This window comes from Diabrotica virgifera, chromosome 7 (genome assembly GCF_917563875.1).
Source record: "Diabrotica virgifera virgifera chromosome 7, PGI_DIABVI_V3a".
Lineage (NCBI taxonomy): Eukaryota > Metazoa > Arthropoda > Insecta > Coleoptera > Chrysomelidae > Diabrotica > Diabrotica virgifera.
Genome location: NC_065449.1, coordinates 216595405 through 216616675, shown reverse-complemented (window position 1 = coordinate 216616675; position 21271 = coordinate 216595405). Strand labels below are relative to the sequence as shown.

The window sequence follows — 21271 nt, the reverse complement described above, 5'->3', positions numbered from 1 at the left end:
TCCAATTTTAGGTGTTTGTTTTTCCAAATTGTGTCGTTTAGGCATCCGGCCGTTCTACTGGCTTTAATTATTTGGTCTGTTACCTCTTCTTCGATATTGTTGTCGGCTGATAGATTAATTCCCAAATATTTGAAAGTCATTACTTGTTGTATAATTTGATTGTCTAACTTAAATTTGCATCTTATTGGTTCTTTGGCAATTACTAAGCTTTTTGTTTTTTGGACTGATATTTTCATATTCATTTCTTTTGCGTGAATGTTGAACTCGTGCAATAATCTTTGTAGGTCGTCTTCGTCTTCGCACTCTGCTACTAACACTGTGTCATCAGCGTAACAGAGTATTTTTATCTCTCTATTTCCCATTTTGTACCCTCTTTTTTTCTTCACTTGTTTTATTATTGCATCCAATATTATGTTAAACAGTATAGGGCTTAGTGAATCTCCTTGCCTGATTCCTGTGTTTGTTTCTATGGGTTCTGTTATTATTCCATTGACTTTCATCTCTATTTTATTTCTTACATGTATGTTTTCTATCAGTTTTATGATATCCAGTGGTAAATTTTTCTCATATAGAAGGTGTATCACATCTTTTAATTGGATTCTAGGTTTCTCTAGGTCTATGAAACAGAAAAAGGTTGGTTTGTTATATTCTAATGATTTCTCCGCTATTTTCACAAAAACTGCATCGTTACATGATCTTCCACTTCTAAATCCTTGTTGTTCATCCGATATATTTATGCACGCCATTATTTTCTCCATAAGTATTTTTGTTGTGAGTTTCAGTATAGTGCTCAGTAAATTTATCCCTCTATAGTTACTGGGGTCTGTCCTATCACCTTTCTTAAATAACGCTATCATTTGAGTGGTTCTCCATTCTTCTGGAATTCTTCCTGTATTTATTATTTTACTTATAAGGATATTCAGTCCTTTGTGAAGTCTATCTCCTCCGTACTTTAAAAGTTCATTAGCTATTCCATCTTTCCCAGGAGCTTTTCGATTTTTCATCTTTTTAAGTCGTTCTTTATATCTTCCTCTTTAATTTCTGTTTTCTCATCCGATTCTAATCGTGGTGTTTCCAATTCTTTGTGATTAGCTGTTTGATAAAGGTTTTTTAGGTAAGTTGTCCATGTATTTGTATCCAAGGTTGAGTTTCTTAAACTGACCGATAAAGAAATGATATTTTTGTAGAACTACAGTGGAAGCTCTTTATTCGCGTGATAGACGCGAATATGGAATGGTAATTTATATTGGGTTATAGGGGATACGTTCCTGGGTGACGAAATAAAAGAGAAAATACCTAAAAATTCAGTTTAATTAAAGTTTTGACCATACAGATTGATTAATTACATATTATCTTCAGCTTTAGGCAATGGTTTAAAGAATTTAGGAAACTCTTGCTTAATAGTCCATCCCAATATTTTTTTTCACTCTATTTCGAATAGAAAAAGCATTCAAGTGTACATTCGATGGACATAGAATTTTATTGAAAACACGTATTAGGATAGCTGAGATATGAACTGGGATTGTCCTATCACTTGTTTAGTGTCGTAATCCATTTATAACGCTTAACCGCTTAAGAGTAAACAGTAACGATCAACAGGTAGCAACAAAATATAACTTCGGGAGATAGTATCATAAACTTTGGCAACAGTGGTAATCTTTGACATTATCTAAGATTAATATTTTGACAATATCATAGTCGCGCTCAATGGAAGTAATAGAAAACAATTTTTCCACCTACCTCTACCGAAAGTATACTTTTCCGGACCTGATTGTAGGGAGCAAAGTTGTACTTTTCCTCCCTAGGGAGGAAAATATTTTTCCTCCCTGGGGAGGAAAAGTAAAAGTGAGGTTACGGTATTTCATTCATGAAATATAACTTATTGACGCCCTGTACAATATCTATTTGCTATTACGTAAGTATCTATATATTTTAACGTTTATTTATAAAACACCCTGTATTTTGCAGAATCGTAAAAAACAGTAAATTGTTATTTTGATTTAACAATGTTTACATTAATAATTTGACTTATATTTGACAGTTGACAGTTATATTGTACCTCCTTGTTAGTTTCAGTTTTAATAAATTTTGTTGGTTAGTTACATAAATAAGTTAGGTAAAAATGAAAAAATTATTTGATATTTGAGGAAGGTGGAAAAACCATAATATGTATAACATGGGAGTAAAGTGCCTTTTCAATGTCAAATAAACGTCAAATTGAAAGGCAGTTTATTTAGAAGTTCTCCTAAAAATTATTAATTTTTAAGGTTTTTTCTTAACTTTTTGAGTATTACGAGTAGTATAAAGAAGTACTAAACCAGTGATCTGTAAGAAAGTGTGAAATTTAGCGCCTAGAAGTTAAATTTCAGAAAACAAATAATATGGAAGGTATACCACCCGAACCTCCAGATAAAGGTAAATTTTATGTAGAAATGGAAGGAGATGGGATGATGGAATATGAGGAATTAAATAAAAATAACAATAGAGTAAATAATAAGGTAACAAACAAACAAAACCAAACAAGTAGTACTATTGAGGTAAGTAACAAATTTAGTTGCAATAACGATGAAACTTTGACAAATTTAAATCAAACAGATAAGTCAGGTAAGCAAAATCTAAATAAAGTAATAAATTTAAGATTAAAACATAGATATCAATTTGGAGATAATGCACCTTATATAGTACACATAGAAAATAAAAACGGTAACATTGGTCGATTACACAGGATCGGCACGGCCCGTTTGATTTTAAGTGCAGTACCTGAAATTGAAAATAATATCACACAAATTACAGTAGTTGGTAGAAATAAAATCAAGGTAGAACTAAATAATTTTGCTAGTGCTAATAAATTAATTGATTCTCAAATTCTTAAAAGCAAAGAGTATGAGGCATATATTCCAACGTTTTTTACTCAAAAGAAAGGTGTTATAAAATTGGTAGATAAAGAGATAGAAGATAATGATTTATTATCATTAATTAAACCTAGATTTGGAATTAAATTCGAAGTATTACATGTAAAAAGAATTATGCGGAAAGTGATTCAAGATAATGGTAATACTAATTATGTAAAAACAGGAACCGTAATTGTCACTTTTAAAGGTCAGTCTATACCAAAAAATGTAATAATAGAAAAAATGATATACGAGGTGGAAAATTATACACCCAGAATAATCCAATGTTTAAAGTGTTTGAGATTTGGGCATATAAGTGCCCAATGTAGAGGAAAAGATAGGTGTGAAAGATGTGGCGAAGAACACAACAAATCTAATTGTTCCAATCCGAATAATTTACTTTGTGTATTGTGCAAAGGAAAACACAGCGCTACTGACAAGGGAGCAGATTGTACAGAAAGACAAAAACAGGAATATATTAAAAAAGTTATGAATAATGAAAATATAACATATTATGAAGCTAATAATAAATATAAAAAATGTTATTCAACAGTAAGTAAATACCAAGAAAATACTTCAAATAAATATACAATATCTAAACGAAAAAGATCAAGTAGTATTGATTCTAGTAGTGTAGATAAAGAAACAATGGAAGCACGCAGAAAAATTTTGCAAACACCAAGAATACAAAGTCAGCCTTGTTATAATTTTAATAATCCCATTTATTCTAACACAACACAAACACAAAACGATAATCAAAATAATATAGGAGAAATAATAGTAAACTTTATTTCAGCAACATTAAATCAAATTAATCACAATTTAGATCAAAAAACGTTGGAATTATTAAAAAACAATATTTCACAATTATTATTACCTCGTGATGGCTAACGTTTCATTTCTTCAATGGAATGCGAGATCAATTAAAACAAATAAGGGTTATTTAGAAAAATTCTTGTATGACAATAAAATAGATATAGGATTAATATCAGAAACTTGGTTAAAAAAAAGTAATTTTATTAACTTTACTGGTTATAATGTCTTTAGGAATGATAGAGATGATGGATATGGTGGAGTAGCCATCCTTTTGAAAAAATTAATAAAATTTTACAACAGTCCTACTTTTCACCAAATTAATGACATAATGTGCAATAGCATATCAATTAAAATTCAATCCGGAAAAAAGTTAAACATTTATTCAATATACGTAAAACCAAATCTTAAAATCACTCTAAATGAATGGAAAAAGTTTTTTAATAGTCTAGAGAAGCCTTTTATAATTGGTGGTGATTTTAATAGCCACAATTATGTTTGGGGTTGTAGTACTGTAGATACTATAGGAAAAAATCTGTTAGAAGCTATTGAGGACTGTAATCTTGTAATTTTAAATAATGGTAAAGAAACTTTGATGCGTAGACCGAATAGCAATAATAAATCTGCAATAGATCTTACAATATGCTCAGCAAATATTAGTCATTTTTTCGATTGGGATGTTGTGGACGAGACATTAGGATCAAATCATTTTGCTATTATTATTAAGTCAAATATTAATGTTAATAAAGCGGAATGTGTAAATACAAAATTCCAATGGAACATAAATAAAGCGGATTGGTCTCTTTTCTCTTCTATCACTGATAATTTCATGGAAATAGATAATAATTTAAATTACCAACAATTTTTAAATAAATTAAACGAATATTGTAATATATGTATACCGGAGAAGAGAACAGGGACTAATCCACGATTTAGAAAAACTTGGTGGAATGACAATTGTAAAAAGGTAATAGAAGAACAAAAACTAGCTTTACGCAAGTTTAAACTACAGTCTAATATACAAAATTATATAAATTATAATAAATGTGTAGCGAAAACCAAAAAAGTTGTATTAGAGAGTAAGCGTAATGCATGGAGAAATTTTTGTAAAACTTTAAACAAAAATACACCAATTAAAGATATGTGGAATCAAGCCAAACGATTACAAAACATTTTTAAACCACAAGTAAATCCAGTGACTGAAGGAGAATGGGTTGAGGAGTTTTTAAGAAAATTATGTCCAGATAATATATTTTCAAAAATTAATGTAATGGAAAGAAAAAACTCTATGCATCCACTTTCAATTCCATTTAGTTTCTGTGAATTAGAAATAAGCCTTAAGAATAAGAAAAATACTTCTCCAGGTATAGATAATGTACATTATATTATGTTGGCCAATTTACATCAAAAAGGGAAAGAAACACTATTAAATTTTTTTAATCAAATATGGTTATCAGAAGATATTCCAGATAACTGGAGAGAGTACCGGGTGATTCCTATTCTCAAAACAAATCGGAATCCTGATTCAGCAGAATCTTATAGAGGTATTTCATTGAGCTCCTGCATAACAAAAACACTGGAAAGAATGATAAAACTTAGGCTCGAAAGTTGGCTAGAAAAAAACAATAAATTATCACAAACACAATTTGGATTTCGAAAAAATCATTCTACTGTGGAAGCTGTGAGTCATTTGGTAACAGATATAAATTTAGCGTTTACGAAAAATTCTTCAGTAATCGCTCTTTTATTAGATGTTGAAGCAGCATACGACAACGTTAATTTAAATATACTATATAACAAAATGATACAAATAGGTCTGCCAGAATGCTTCTGTCAAAAAATAATAAAATTGTATGACTGTAGAAAAATTTATATATCGGTAAATAATAACACATTTGGTCCAAGACTAGCGATGGGTGGTTTACCTCAAGGAGGAATATTAAGCCCTTTGTTATATTTAATTTACACTTCTGATATAGAAAAAAATTTAAACTCAACAAAAATTTTACAATTTGCAGATGATATAGTTATTTATCAAGAAAACATTAAAATAGAAAATGCAGTCAAATCCATTGAAGAAGGAGACAAACATATTAAAATATGGAGTGAATTACATGGACTAAATATATCTGATTCCAAAACCAAATTATGTATTTTTACAAGAAAACGAAAAGAAATACCCAATCACATCTTAATAAACAATATATCCTATCCTGTACAAAGTTATGTTAAATATTTGGGTATTACTCTGGATAGACAGCTTCTCTGGAAAGAACATATAGACCATATAGTTAAAAAAACAGAAAAAGGAATAAACCTTCTTCGATTCGTATCACAATTACGTTGGGGAGCAGATCCAAATATTTCTTTGTTGCTATTTAAAAATAATATAAGAGCTATATTCGACTACGGATCAATATTATACAGTGACGCATCACAGTGTCATTTAAATAAAATAGACAAAATCATTAATAAATCCCTTAGATTGTGTATAGGAGCCCTAAGAAGTACATCGATAAATAATCTACAAGTTGAATGCTGTGAAATGCCGATGGATATAAGACGAAAAAAACTTGGCATCAACCTTTTAGTTAGATTGTATGAAAAAAAGGCAAGTTTAATTTCCAAAATACATCAACTGTTTTTAGCAGACTTGACAGAAAAATATTGGATAAAAAAGAAAACTCTAAATATGGTAGATTTATATTCAAAAATGACAATATATGATAAACAACTTTATAAATATGACATAAACCCAAATTATAATATTGACTTTAATAGTATGGAACAAGTTCAGGTATACTTTTTAAGGGACTATAGCAAGTTGCCTATATCTTTAAGAAAATTAGTGTTTATCTCCGACAGTTCACAAATGTTCAAAGATTATTGTATGCTATATACAGATGCATCAAAAAATATTGAAGGTGTGGGATGTGCCTATTGGGATAGCAGTAATAAAATTAGTAAAATGTTTAAACTAAATTATATTATGAGTATATACACAGCTGAATTAATAGCGATAATGGAAGCACTAAAATATTTATCTAATATAAATCATTCAAAGTTTATAATTTTTAGTGACAGTAAAAGTTCTCTTAGTAAAATTAGTGCTATAAATCCTAAATCAAAAGTGAACTACATTGAATTATATATCATAAATAAAATTAAAGAACTTCAGCAACAAGGAAAGTCTGTTAAGTTGGCATGGGTTAAAAGCCACTGTGGAATAACTGGAAATGAAATGGTAGATGAATTGGCTAAAAACGCGGTGACACAAGGAGTATTAACCCATTATCTTTGTACGCCAAAAGATATTGAATCAAATTTATTCAAAGAGATTAAGAAAGAATGGAAGGAAAGGTATATTGATGAAAACGTAAATACAGGAAACCACTACAGATCAATCAGAAACTATATAACGGATAAACCTTGGTTTTCTAAAATGGAGTCGACAAAAGATATGATAAGAACCATATGCAGAATGAGATTTGACCACTGTCTTACTCCATCATATTTATTTAAAATTAATATAGCTGATAGTCCACAATGTATTTGTGGACAGTTGGGCAATCTACAACACAAAATTTTGACCTGTTCTCTTATCTCTAATAAAGTTAATATGTTTTTAAATTCACTGTATTCTTTGACTGATGTCCACCATCCCATTAATTTAAATTATTTATTAACATTAGAAAATAATGAGTTGGTATACCGACTATTGTATAAACATATTTTAGATATTAAGCTTAAATTGTAATTGTAAAATATAGAGTAAGTATTTCTTGTAAATTGTTATATGTTAAAAGAAAAAGAAAAGAAAAGAAAAGAAAAAAAAAGAAAAGGAATATAAAAAAAAAATAATAAAATAAAAATAAAAAAAAAATAAAAAAAAAATAAAAAAATAATAAAAAAAAAAGAAAGAAAAAATATAAAAAAAGATATAAAAAAAATAGAAAAAAAAATATAATAATTAAAAAAATATAAAAAAAAATATGTAGATAAAAATGAATGACGAACTTGGACAGTCCATAGTAAAATAGCTTTCGAATGAAGTAGAGGGCTAAAGAAGAATGTTGCAGTTTTTGCTGTGGAACTCTGAGAACATCATTTGGAAAAAAATTAATAAAAATATATATATGTGTGTATATATATATGTATATATGTATATATGTATATATGTATATATATGTATGTATATATATAAAAAATTATTAAAAAAAAATACAAAAATAATTATTTATTAGTAGAATTGTTTATTATATTAGTATTAGTTTTAGGATAAGATACGAAAAAATGACTAATAAAATAAAAAATAGTAAAATTGGCGAATGGATTTAGTGTCCGCAGTCATATAAACCCAAACAAACAACAAGTGCCTTTTCCTCCCTTGAATGATTACTGCCCTCCGCTACGCGTCGGGCAGTAAACTTCATTCTCGGGAGGAAAAGTAACACTTTCCTCCCTTGTTATACAAATAGCTATTATTATTATGAATAAATAGATATTGATAAAAATAAACCAAAATGGGTGAAAATTTTATGCTAAGATAGGTATTTAGAAAGGTATTTGCATGAAACATCTAATAATAAAACAATAAAAAAAATCATTTTTTGTTGTGAAGGAAACAAATTTCGACTTTTGCATAATTTTGGCACGGTGTTTAATGGAATTTTTCTTGAAAGGTTTCACTTTATTTTTCGTTTGATTTACTTTTTCCATTTTGTTAAACTATTGATAATATTTTTAGAATAAAAAATTCTCCTAAATCTTTATATACTCGCATTAGAATTCGAAATATTTTTACGTAAAACATACTTACCTACCTACATATAACTAAAACTCACAATTAACAACAATCTATTCTTTCAAAGACGCCAACAACTTATACAAAAACAAATATATAATAAATTAACTATCAATAAACACTATTTTCCTATGAAACAACAATAACGAATTATTCTTAAATTAACACACTACTGCATTAAACAGATATCGACAAAGATGACAGAACAAATTAGAGAAAATCTGACGCAGGTTTGTCAAAATGACAGTGATAATTTCTCTATGTTACCTAATTAGTTATTTAGTTATAATATGTTCGATTTCTTGCTAGAGATAACAAATTTTAGGAGTTCCAAGATTACACAAGATCTAGGCATGGGATAAAAAGTTTATTTGAAGAAAGTTTATTTTTTTTTTAAATCCACAAGGAAAAAGTTTTCCTGCAATTGGCTGTATACCATGTAATATAAAAAACAGCAAATCCTGTATAAAAGGTATATTTAAAATCCCTAAAAAGGGCTACATCACAAATACATAACCAGTTTTCGACTGGTTTACCAGTCATCATCAGTGCTTACGTAAAGTTTATACATCCTAACCACCAAAATATAGTTTTACAAAAATATGAGGGTCAAAGCCCTATAAACATGGTCCGTTAAGGAAACATCGGTTTAAAATGCCAAATAAAGCATTGATGTTTTAAATATTCTCAAAATGCCCCAGATAACATCTGAGCTCTATTGTGACTTGATTACATGGTGGAAGACAGGCAGCAAGTGTCGACGTAAGCACTGATGATGACTCGTAAACCAGTCGAAAACTAGTTATGTATTTGTGATGTAGCCCTTTTTAGTGATATTATGTATACCTTTTATGCAGGATTTGCTGTTTTTTTAAATTTTTTTTTGTTCTTAATGGCGGTACAGGCTCCTTTTTTCAATATTTTATTTAGTTATAGAGTAATTTCCACGTACTAACATATTTCTGAAATTGGGCTCTGTACCGCCATTCTTTATTATATTACGAATATGTGTGCCAAATATCTCGACAAAATATTCAACATTAGAGCCGCAATCTTGGAACGCGTTTGTTGCTACCTGTTGATCGCTACTGTAGCCTTTTAACGTGTACTCGAGAAACATTACAATTAACTTCATACATTTAATTAATGAAAAAAACTTTGAAAAACTTCTGATACAAGAATAAAAAAACCGCTACACGCCGTAAAAATGAGTGGCGCACGCAATATTCCAGATACAAAAGAGCTTATATGAATATTACGTGGCACGAAAATGTATTTTTATTTTATTTGATGGATTCAAGCGTTACTTGATGGAAGTTCATTTTATCTAACAATAAAACACTAAAATGTTTATTTTATATACTTCCACAAAATTTATTATAACTATGTGACTACAGCTGTTTCGGCAGAGTGCCTTTCTCAAGTGATTTAGTTTACTATGGGTTTGCCTTTTTAAGTCAAACTGAAGACTTAAGTCTTTAACTGAAGAGGTTGAGGAATGGGGAGCCGTTCGTCTCGAGTTAGTCGTTCAGAATTATATCTGTATTTTTTAATTTATTAATTTCCATAGATTCTAATAAATATAGCTTAAGGCCTTTATTTTGAATATGCAGAATTTGAAGCTCTTCATTAAAAGAATGATTACGATCTAGACGGTGAAGTGCGTCTGTAGAAGTTTCTGTCAGTTTGAGCGATGTAAGTTTTCGGACACTAACCACAAGTTAGTTTGTAGACACCACTCTGTAGTTGTTTTCTCTTTCGGCTCTTATTTTTCTTAATACATTTGCTTAAGTTGTTGTTATATTTGCTTTTTTATGTATCTGGCGAGTATGTGTGATAGAGCAGAAGGTACTGGGTTCTTTCTGTGGTGGTGAATAGATTAATTTCAGGGCTTTCTTATGGAGTTTTTGGTTTAAAATTTTATTAATTGTTTGTTCGTTTTAGCCATTGTTTACTACTATGTGTTTAATGATGTTCAGTTTTATTTCGAAGTTATTTTTGACATTGGAATTTCTGTCAGTCTGTGTATCATGCTATGGTAGGCTGTTAATTTGTGTTGTGTAGGATGGAATGATGAATTGTGTATAATTGTGTCAGTATGGGTAGGTTTATGATATACGGAGAATTCATGTTTTTTGTGCAGTCTCATAATTGTTACATCTAGAAAGTTGATGGAGTTATTCTCTTCTGTTTCTATTGTAAACTATATACTACTATGAAAAGAATTAATGTATGATAGAAATTGGTCAAGTAACCTGTTAGTCCCTGTAAAGCATACTAGTATATCATCCACGAATATCAACCAATATAGTATGCTTTACAGGAACTAACAGGCAACTTGACCAATTTCTATCATACATTAATTCACTTCATAGTAATATTGAGTTTACAATAGAAATAGAACCGAATAAGTCCACAAACTTTCTAGATGTAACCATTAAGACTACACAACAAACATGAGTTCTCCGTATATCATAAACCTGTCCATACTGACACAAATATACACAATTCATCATCCCATCCTACACAACACAAATTAGCAGCCTACCATAGCATGATACACAGACTGACAGAAATTCCCATGTCAAAAAATAACTTCGAAACAGAACTGAATAATCATTAAACAAATAGCAGTAAACAATGGCTATAACGAACAAACAATTAATACAATTTTTAACCAAAAACTCCATAAGAAAGCCCTGAAATTAGTCTATCCACCACCACAGAAAGAACCCAGTACCTTCTGCTCTATCATATATACTGGCAAGATAACAACAAAAATAGCCAGATACATCAAAAAGACGGGACTAGCAACAGCTTTCAGAACTAACAACAACTTAAGCAAATATATTAAGAACAATAAGAGCCGAAAGGGAAAACAACTACAGAGTGATGTCTACAAACTAACTTGTGGTGACTGTCCGAAAACTTACATCGGTCAAACTGGCAGAACCTTTGACAAATGGATAGCAGAACACAAAAGGGCTTTCAACAATAGAAAAACAGACACCTCTACATACGCACTTCACCTTTTAGATCATAATCATTCTTTTAATGAAGAGTTTCAAATTCTGCATATTAAAAATAAAGGCCTTAAGCTATCTTTATTATAATCTATGGAAATTAATAGATAAAAAATACAAATATAATTCTGAATGACCAACTCGAGAAAAACAGCTCCCCACTCCTCAACCTCTTCAGTTAAATACTTTAAAAAGGCAAACCCATAGTAAACTAAATCACTTGAGAAAAGCACCCTGCCGAAACAGCTGTAGTCACATAGTTATAATAAATTTTGAAGAAGTATAGAAAACAAAGGTTTTCAGTGTTTTATTGTTAGATAATTTTATTTTAATGAAAAATAAAATTCTAGTTTTATTTTGAATTGATTTTCCATAATATTTGCTAAATTTGAAATCAAAGTTGAAAAACTTTATCAAAGTTACTCTTTTATGGCGCGTTTTACTTTAAACTTAGCAATAATAGTGGAAAAATCACAAACCTAAAAATCTTTTAAAATAAAAGTAGAATTTTGTTTTGCATCAAAATGAAAATATATTTTGGTTCCACGTAATATTCATATCAGATCTTTTGTAGCTGGAATATTGTATGCGCCACCCATTTTTACGGCGTTTAGCGGATTTTTATTCTTGTTTTAGTTACAGCAGTTCTACATAAATACACATAACCAAACTTATGCGGAATCGTCCGATGTGTTTTATTATTTTAAGCAAATTAATGCTAAATTTTATTTTCTTTCATTGCAAATTTCCGGAGCCTAAATATAGGTTAAAGAACCAAATCAACATACCAGCGAGCTATTAAAGTTGGTTGAATGAAAATTAAAGGATTTTTTACCGATCATAATTCCTCCCCATAACATGACCCTTCCTCTTTTATATTTATGAACAAATCTGGCAGTTCCCGTTCTTGCTTGTCTTCCTCACCCTCTAAGTACACAAATTCGTTAATCATCTCATTTTACATATCCTACTTTCGTTTGAAAATAGCACATTTTCCAATTTCCAATGTTCCAGTTTTGGTGTTGAAAACACCAATTTACGTGATCAATATTGTGCTGCCTGGTTAACTCGGGATTCCGTAACTTTTTCCTGCTATATAGTCCTTCCTATAATAAATAGTGATTCCAAATAAGCGTGGTTGAGTACAGTTGGTTATATCTTAGACTAAACCATTTCCTTATATTTCGTATCCAGGAGGTTCGTGTTCTCCCTGCATCTCTTTTGCGTTTTATTGTGCCCTCCATAATCAAACTCAACAGACTAAGAGAAGGACCTCTTACTATATTTCCGAAATATTCAAGCTTACGCACTTAATTGTCTTTATAATTCCTTCCCTCTTATTAACCGTATCAAGGACGTCAATATTATAAACAATGAAATTTTTACAACATAAATTAATTTTAATTCAACAAATATTTATCAGTTTGTTCTTGATAACATTGATAAAACAAGCTAAACAAACAAATTTAGGTATTCGCAAAACTACTTATACTTCTTATTAAATTTTGAAATATTGGAATCTTAGTTCATATGTTTTACTCAAAAAAATAATTAACTTCTGAACATAAAGAAAATCTATCACATAAATTATTGACTGTCCTTTTGATTCACACACAATGATGTCTCCTCTTGACCCAAACAGCTCTTCCTTGTTGACTATGTGAGGCTACCCATCAAAGTCCTCTCCGTTCTCAGCATCAATCCAGCAGCATACCAGCAACTAATTCTCCAAAACACGAGCCAGGCTTCGTTTAACCAGTACTTGTTAAAAAAACTCCAAAATTCTCTCCGCTCTTTCTCACAATAATATTCTCTCCCTTGGACTTTACAGAATCAAAGAGGTATTTCTTCTCAATTTGATATCTGTCTCTCGTTTCACTTTTCAGCTACACTCTTCACTATCTAACAATCACTGGTACTTGCTTCTGAACTATTCACGAAAACTTTCACTGCTATTCTCCGATGCCGGTCACATAATAATTTCCTTTTCCAAACTATCTGATTATTTAACCTTCTCTCATCTCCATTCCAAATTTTTCCATTCGAAAAACCCATGCATCCTTCCAAACAAATACTTACACTCATGATAATTACTTTTCGGGAATTCTACAAATTTACTTGGGGCTTAAACAAAGAGCCTTAAAATTCCAACTTTCTCTACCTTACTTTTCTAAATATAATAATTACCTGTGGCTTCTGGCCTCGCTCGTAACAAAGCAACTGTTTTAAAATTATAATCCCGAAACAAATTGTCTATTCACATCACTTTATTTAATAATGTCTTTAATTCTTCAGGGAGAAACTCATTAAGGATAACCCACTGCTTAAAAACTAACTAATAATAAATAGTTACAAATCAATATACAGGGTGTATCAAATCTATGTGCCCGCGTAATATTAAAAAAAATAAAGTTTTTATTCTATCTTTGATTGATAAAGTGATACACAATAATATATACCACAAGCATTTTCCCTCTTTTAAATAGAAATTGGGTGATATTTCTGAGCTCGGTAACTATTGAATGGAAAAACCGATTTTCAAAATTAGACATGGGTTGGAATGGTAATGATCAATACTATTAGAGTCGGACTCTTAAGGTCGGACTTAAATTTCCGAAATATTTGGGAGTTTTGGGAACAAGAACCAAAAACAGACCCTAAATGGGAAGGGCCGTAAAATCCACACCCTTAGACCAAAATGGATGGTTGACATATGAAAGGGTGAGCCTTTTCCTAAACTGTAAGACCGGATGTGCCCCAATTTACAATGCAGTCAGATTTAGAAAATCGAAAATTTAGTGTACATAATATATATAGTGTCGCATGTAGAGGGGTTGTGCGGCACTGGCGAGAACTGCCATTCTCTGGGATAAGAATTGCCATGTTAATAGCCAACTTTTGATAGAAGATAGAATCTTAAGAAGAATACATGAATAGATATGAAGTTTTAAAAAAGAATTAATATGAAAATAAAAAAATAATATCCCGGTGACTTATGTCCCATTGATATAATTCAAGTAAACTAGTTATTGACGCTAAAAGTAGTGATTGACTCATTAATTTTTTCAGTATATCCCAATAATATTTAGTACAGTCTTTCACGGCTTTTGCTGTAAATTTTAAAGAACCGCTTACATTGACATGAAATTTGGCATACGCATAGCTAACATGTTAAAGAAAAAAGTGATATGGTGCCGATCTGTGCTTTTGCCCTGGGGTGAGTGTCACTCTATCTCAGAAGATAAGTCCCGAAATCGATAAACTGACTAATTTTAAGCAACTTTTGTTCTATAGAGTTTTTTCAACAAATCAATACTCTTTGAGTTATTTGCAAGTGAATATGTTTATTTTTCAAAAAAATAACCACGTTTTTAGACCATTTTTCGCAAATAACTCAAAACGTAAGCATTTTGCAAAAAAAAATATTTTTAGCAAAACTATAGCCTATCAAAAAGTGAAAAAATCGGTGTATATGTTAGGTTTCTATACCTAGCAAAAGCAGAGTTATAGCTAATGAAAAATAGGTTCATATTCGAAAAATTTCAAATAGAACAATTCAATGTGAAATATCCAAGTAAAGAAGCATTTTTGGAGAAAATACATTACAACATTGTTCAAAAAAAGCTTAATTTTTGTTTTTATAAAAAAAAAATTCCAGCATCAAATGTAAGCAAGTTACGCTCAAAATAAAGTTGGTCCCTTTTGTTTTGGCGAAAAAAAATCAGGAAGATCACCCCCCAATTAGCAACTTAAATGAAATTAATCGTTACCGCTTCACAAGTTACTTTACTTATGTTTTGTTTATATGATCTGTAAGTTTCATCGATTCAAAGTGCTTATTTTTGAAAAAAATTGGTTTTAAAATAAAATTTTTAAAATATTTAATTTAAAAAAAAATTCTTTTTTTTCAAAATAACTTAAAAATTGTTAGAGATACCAAAAATCTTAAACAATAAAAAAAGTCTGCTTTACTTTTCTGAATATTTTGTATTTATTGTTTTTCTGTAAGACAAAAATTGGTTAAGATTCGGTGTTTCTAAATTTGCATCCACTCGTGATAAGTGACTCGTTCAAGCCCTTTTAATTACAGCTCTTTCAAAAATAAGGACTTCGAACCGATGAAAATTACAGATCATATGACCAATACGTACGCGAATAAAAAACTTGGGAAGTGGTAATAATTAGGTTCATTTGAAATTCAAATTAGGGGGGTGATTTTCCCGATTTCTTACCAAAAAAAGGGACCAACTTTATTTTGAGCGTAACTTGTTTATTTTGATGCTAAATTTTTTTTTAAAAAAACAAAAATAAGCATTTTTTTAAACACTTTAAATAAGTTAAAATGAGTTTTCCCCAAAGAAGTGCTTCGTTTTTTGGTTATGGCACGCTAAAATTTTCGATTTGGAATTTGACGAATATGAACCTATTTTTCATTAGCTATAACTCTGCTTCTACTAGGTATAGTGACCTAATATACACCATGTTTTTCACTTTTTTACGTGCTGTATTTTTAATAAGAATTTTTTTGAGTTATTTGCGAAAAACCGTCTGAAGACGAGGTTATTTTGTAGAGAAATTAACATGTTCACTCGCAAATAACTCGAAAAGTATTATTTTGTTGAAAAAACTTTATAGAACAAAAGTTGCTTATAATTAGTCATTTTATCCATTTCCGGACTTATTTCGAACATATATTTTTCACCCCCAAAAGTGGTGAAACTCATCCCTAGGGCAAAAGCACACATCGGCACAATATAACTTTTTTTCTTTAATTTGTTAGCTATGTGTATGCCAAATTTCATGTCAATCCAAGCGGTTCTTTAAAATTTTAAGAGGTTTTGCAATATTTTACCTTTAAAGAACTTACTAATTCTGGATTTTCTTACCTTCATATATGTCTGAATATTGATAAAAGTTGTTAGTTATATTACTTTCCATCGCCAGGCTCTCCAATAAGTCCATATTCTTTCCATATTGTAGCTGCTTTAATGACACTTTTAAACTAGTTGGAGAATATTTTTCCAAAGTTTTTAATGTAGTAGTCGCCCATGCCGAGCTATCTTGCTGGAGTTTGTGAAATATACCTTCAATAGTATTTTCCGAAAAGCACTCGTTAATTTTTGTTGTCAAAGGGTCTAGGGAAAAAGAATTTACCTATGTACGTATTAATAAAAAGTTTCTCCATTAAAACTTAAACAAAGTTTCTTTATCTTTAGTTATAGCAAGTAATTAGTTAAGGTTAAGTTTATTTTACGATTCGATGAATTCAATCGAGAGATCTAATATTGGTCTAGTAAAATAAAATTACACTACATGTAAATCAAAATGTAAACTCGTACAGGTTGAAACAAATTTTGTATAAAAGTTTAGGTGGGTACAAAAGATATTTTCAAAAAAGTATCCAAATCATACGAGAGAATCATTGGTTAAATAATTAAAAAGGGGTCATTATTGCAAAAAAATTACTTTTTTAACTGCTGAGGTCATTCAATTAGATACTAATGAAGGTCTATAGGATTGTTTCCTGCAAATTTGAAGGGTAAATCTTTCACATAAGACTTACTAAATTAAATTTGACCCCCTATTTATTTAAATAATTATACATAAACCTTTAAAAACAAATTTGCAAAAAATTATTTTTAGCGTTTTAAATAAGCACTATAAAATATTTTGTTTTACAGGAGAAGTTGCGCTATGTTATCAGTATTAATAAAAAAAATTGGTCCAAAAATATTTAATATTTTTTGAGATATTAAATTTGATTATTAAATGTTACTCTATTTTCAATTGCAAAAACGCGGTTGTTTCCAAAGAAGTATTCACCTGTATTTAATCTTATTATTTTTATTTTTATGTATATTTTCGATAAATATATTGATTAATTCAAATTTCCATTAAACTTTTCCCTAAAATGGCATTTGAAAATTATTCAAATTTGTTTATAATTTGTTTTTTTAATAACTTCGCGGGATTAAATATTTTGAAATGCCGTTTCGATAATTGGGTTCCTGGGAATTTTTCACTAATTAACAAATTTTTTTTATTTTTTTCATTCTCTTTTTTTTTTTCTTAAAGTTATATTACTACGGGCCCTTTTAGGGTTAAGTTTCATTAAGGATGTCGAATCTCTAAGTTGCAGATTCTAGGCCTAAAAATATTAAGATTGGTCTAAAATTACTTAAATAAAATGTGGCTACTTGCTGAATTACAGGGTGTTTTATTTAAAAATTTAAAAATTATTTCTACCAAGTACTTTCAAACTATTTGACATATCCTTTTCATACTTGGCAGAAAGTGTGGGTAGTATACAGTCTACTAAATTGTGATAAACAAAAGTTTCTAGCTACTACCAGATGCGTACGACAGGGGATAGTTAATGGTTGATCCTTCCCAAATTCTACGCCACTGAGGGAATTACTATTTTAGCGAAATTTTTCGATTCTCCAATACTTTCTATGTAAATAATATACTCTTTACTGGTAACGATTTAGTCATCAGTTTTAGATATATTGGACGTTAAAATTGAAACGGCATAGTTATTTTGATTCATTCATTCATTAATTTTAAACTTCTAATATCTCTCAAACTGATGACTTTATCGATACCAATTAAGTTATTTACATACACATTATTGGAGAATCGAAAAATTTCGCTAAAATAGTAATTCACTCAGTGGCGTAGAATTTGGGAGGGGTCAATCATTCACTATCCCCTGTCGTACGCCTCTGGCACTAGATAGAAACGTTTATTAATCACAATTTAGTAGGGTGTATAATAGCCACACTTTCTGCCAAGTATGATAAGGATACGTCAAATAGTTTTAAAGTATTTGGTAACAACAATTTTTAAATTTTTAAATAAAACACCCTGTAACTGAGTAAGTAGCCACATTATATTTAAGAGATTTTAGTTAAATCTTAATATTTTTAGGTCTAGAATCTACAACTCAGAGATTCGACATTCTTAATAAAATTTAACCCTAAAAGAGCCCGTAGTAATATAACTCAAAGAAAAAAAAAAGAAGAAAAAACGACAAACAAATTTTGTTAATTACTAAAAAATTTCCAGGAACCCAATTATCGAAACGGCATTTCAAAATACCTAATCCCCGCGACGTTATTAAAAAAACAAATTTGAATAGTTTTCAAATGCCATTTTAGGGGTGAGTTTAATGTAAATTTGAATTTATCAATACATTTATCGAAAATATACAAAAAAATAAAAATAATAAGATCTTAAGCAGATGAATATTTCTTGGCAACAACCGCGTTTTGCAACAGAAAATATAGTAACATTTAATAAACAAATTCAATATCTCAACATTAAATATTTTGACCATTTTTTTTGCTTAATACTGGTAACATAGCGCAACTAAAATAAGATGTTTTATAGTGCTTATTTAAAACGCTAAAAATAATTTTTTGCAAATTTGTTTTTAAAGATTTATATACAATTATTTAAATAAATAGAGGGTCAAATTTAATTTAGTAAGTCTTATGTGAAAGATTTACATTTCAACTTTGCGGAAAAAATCCCATAGACCGTCATAATAATTGAATTACCTCAGCAGTTAAAAAAGTATTTTATTTTTGCAAAAATGACCCCTTTTTAATTATTTAAATAATGATCCCCTTGTATGATTTGAATATTTTTTTGAAAATATCTTTTGTACCCACCTAAACTTTGATATAAAATTTGTTTTAACCTGTACGAATTTACATTTTGACGACTTTTTTTATTTTATTAGGCTATATAAATACAAAAAGTAATGTGCAGTCAATGAGGATATTTGGCTCCGAATTCTATCCTACTGCATCAATATACTTAATATTTTCACAGTAAATAGGGAATAGCTCAAGAAACAAAGTATATCATATATCCTATGCGGCTTTTATCTTGGGGGCGGTTCCTACACCTTCTGGGTGTTAAAAATTCATTGTAAAAATAATTACGGAAGTGGCTAGAGAACTTAATTTTTTTTGAAAACTCAAAACATTTTGAGTTATTCGTGGTTAAAAATTTGCCATTTTCATTGAAAAATGCCATTTGGACGGTTTTTTGCGAATACCTTAAAAATTATGAGAAATGGTCGATTTTAAGGGTATAATGCTACAAATGTCTGTTGTAGTACATAAAAAAACCTTTAGAACGAGCACTGTTAAATGTCGATTACCTTCAAACTAAGCGATAAATGATGCAAAAATTGATGACTAATGTATTTTAAGAAAAAATGAGAAGTATATTTCACCCCTCATCCACATGAATTTAAATGTATTTTTTTTCTTCTACCATACCTTTTACTATAGTGTTATTTCTATGTTAAAAAAGTTGGACGGGTTTAAAATGAATGGTTTAAAAAAAATAAAATCAAATCATAGGGCATTTTTAAATTGTCTTAAAAATCTTACTTTTTCTCCGTGTAACTGGAAAATGATAAGAGATAAGAAAAAAAGATACAGTACAACAATTTTGGTTTTTTTATACAAACATTTTGTTTTTGTTTTTCATTACTGTATCTCTTTTTTTCGAGTTACATGGAGAAAAAATATGTCTAGTTAATTTGATTATTTCATTCATAGGAGATTCTGACCAATAGAAAGCTACAGAAATCTGAATTAAATCGATAATTTTTGATAATTAAGTTACGTCGTTAAGTATATTACGTCAGATGCCCTTCGTTGCTACGAAAAAATACATTCAGTGACATTAATGACAATTAATGTTTTAAAAATTATAAAAGTGATGACTTTCAATCGTCAAATATTTATACAAACTGTACTGGTACTTACATAAATAAATTACAATAAAATTTTGGTTTTGAACAGTTTTATTCATGAAATAATCGCAACAAATTGCACTCGACCTCTGAAATTAATATAGAATTTCAGAGCTCTTGTGCAATTACTAGTGAAAATACGCTCTATAGTTATTTTCCTAACAAGTGCAGAAAGTCATACTTTTCCGCACGTGACTGCAGTTTGCCGAACGATGCGAAGCGGGAGTTGGGCAAGCAGTTGAGTGCGGAAAAGAGACTTTCTGCAAGCGTTAGGAAAAATATTTTTTATATGAGTCTTTAAAAAATGACCAAATCTTAATCAATTAATTTAATTAATATAAAAATACATACACAAATTAATTATTTGACAAGGTTGTCAAAACCAAACTTTCAGCATAATTGGTTAGCATGACGACGATCTTGGTTTCCATGACGACGATTCAAAACCACTGTTATTGTCTACTGATTTGACTTTCGAATATTATATCAAAATTATTTTTTTCTACGAGCGTGCAAAAATGTCTACTTTCGCGCATGCATTTTAGTTTAGAAAGTTTCACTTTTCCGCACGCGTGTTACTTTTCCGCACGCGTGTTATTTTTTCGCACGCGGTTTTTACTTTTCCGCACGCGTGTTAATTTAGATATGTTAATATGGCCTTAAAGTAATTATAATACATGCAATAAACTAATATTTAGATATTATTTACTAATTTATTTCAAATATATCTTATTGTGTTCCTGTTTTAATGAAATTAACGCGACAATTCGATGAAATAAAATTATTTTGACATAATATTCGAAAGTCAAATCGGTAGACAATAACAGTCGTTTTGAATCATCGTCATGTAAACCAAGATCGTCGTCATGCTAATTAATTATATTGAAAGTTTGGTTTTGACAACCTTGTCAAAGAATTAATTTGTGTATGTATTTTCATATTAATTAAATTAATTGATTAAGAT

General features: G+C 29.5%; 1 protein-coding gene across 2 annotated transcripts in view; it reads right to left on the bottom strand.

Moving 5' to 3' along the window:
• Positions 1 to 21271, bottom strand: part of LOC114326753 (3-hydroxyisobutyryl-CoA hydrolase, mitochondrial-like) — a 57115-nt gene that overhangs the window by 778 nt on the left and 35066 nt on the right. For both annotated transcript variants that reach the window (XM_050655199.1, XM_028275182.2), the window contains exon 3: positions 16418 to 16666. In XM_050655199.1, the coding sequence (XP_050511156.1) occupies positions 16418 to 16666 (249 nt within the window). The remainder of the gene's footprint in view (positions 1 to 16417; positions 16667 to 21271) is intronic.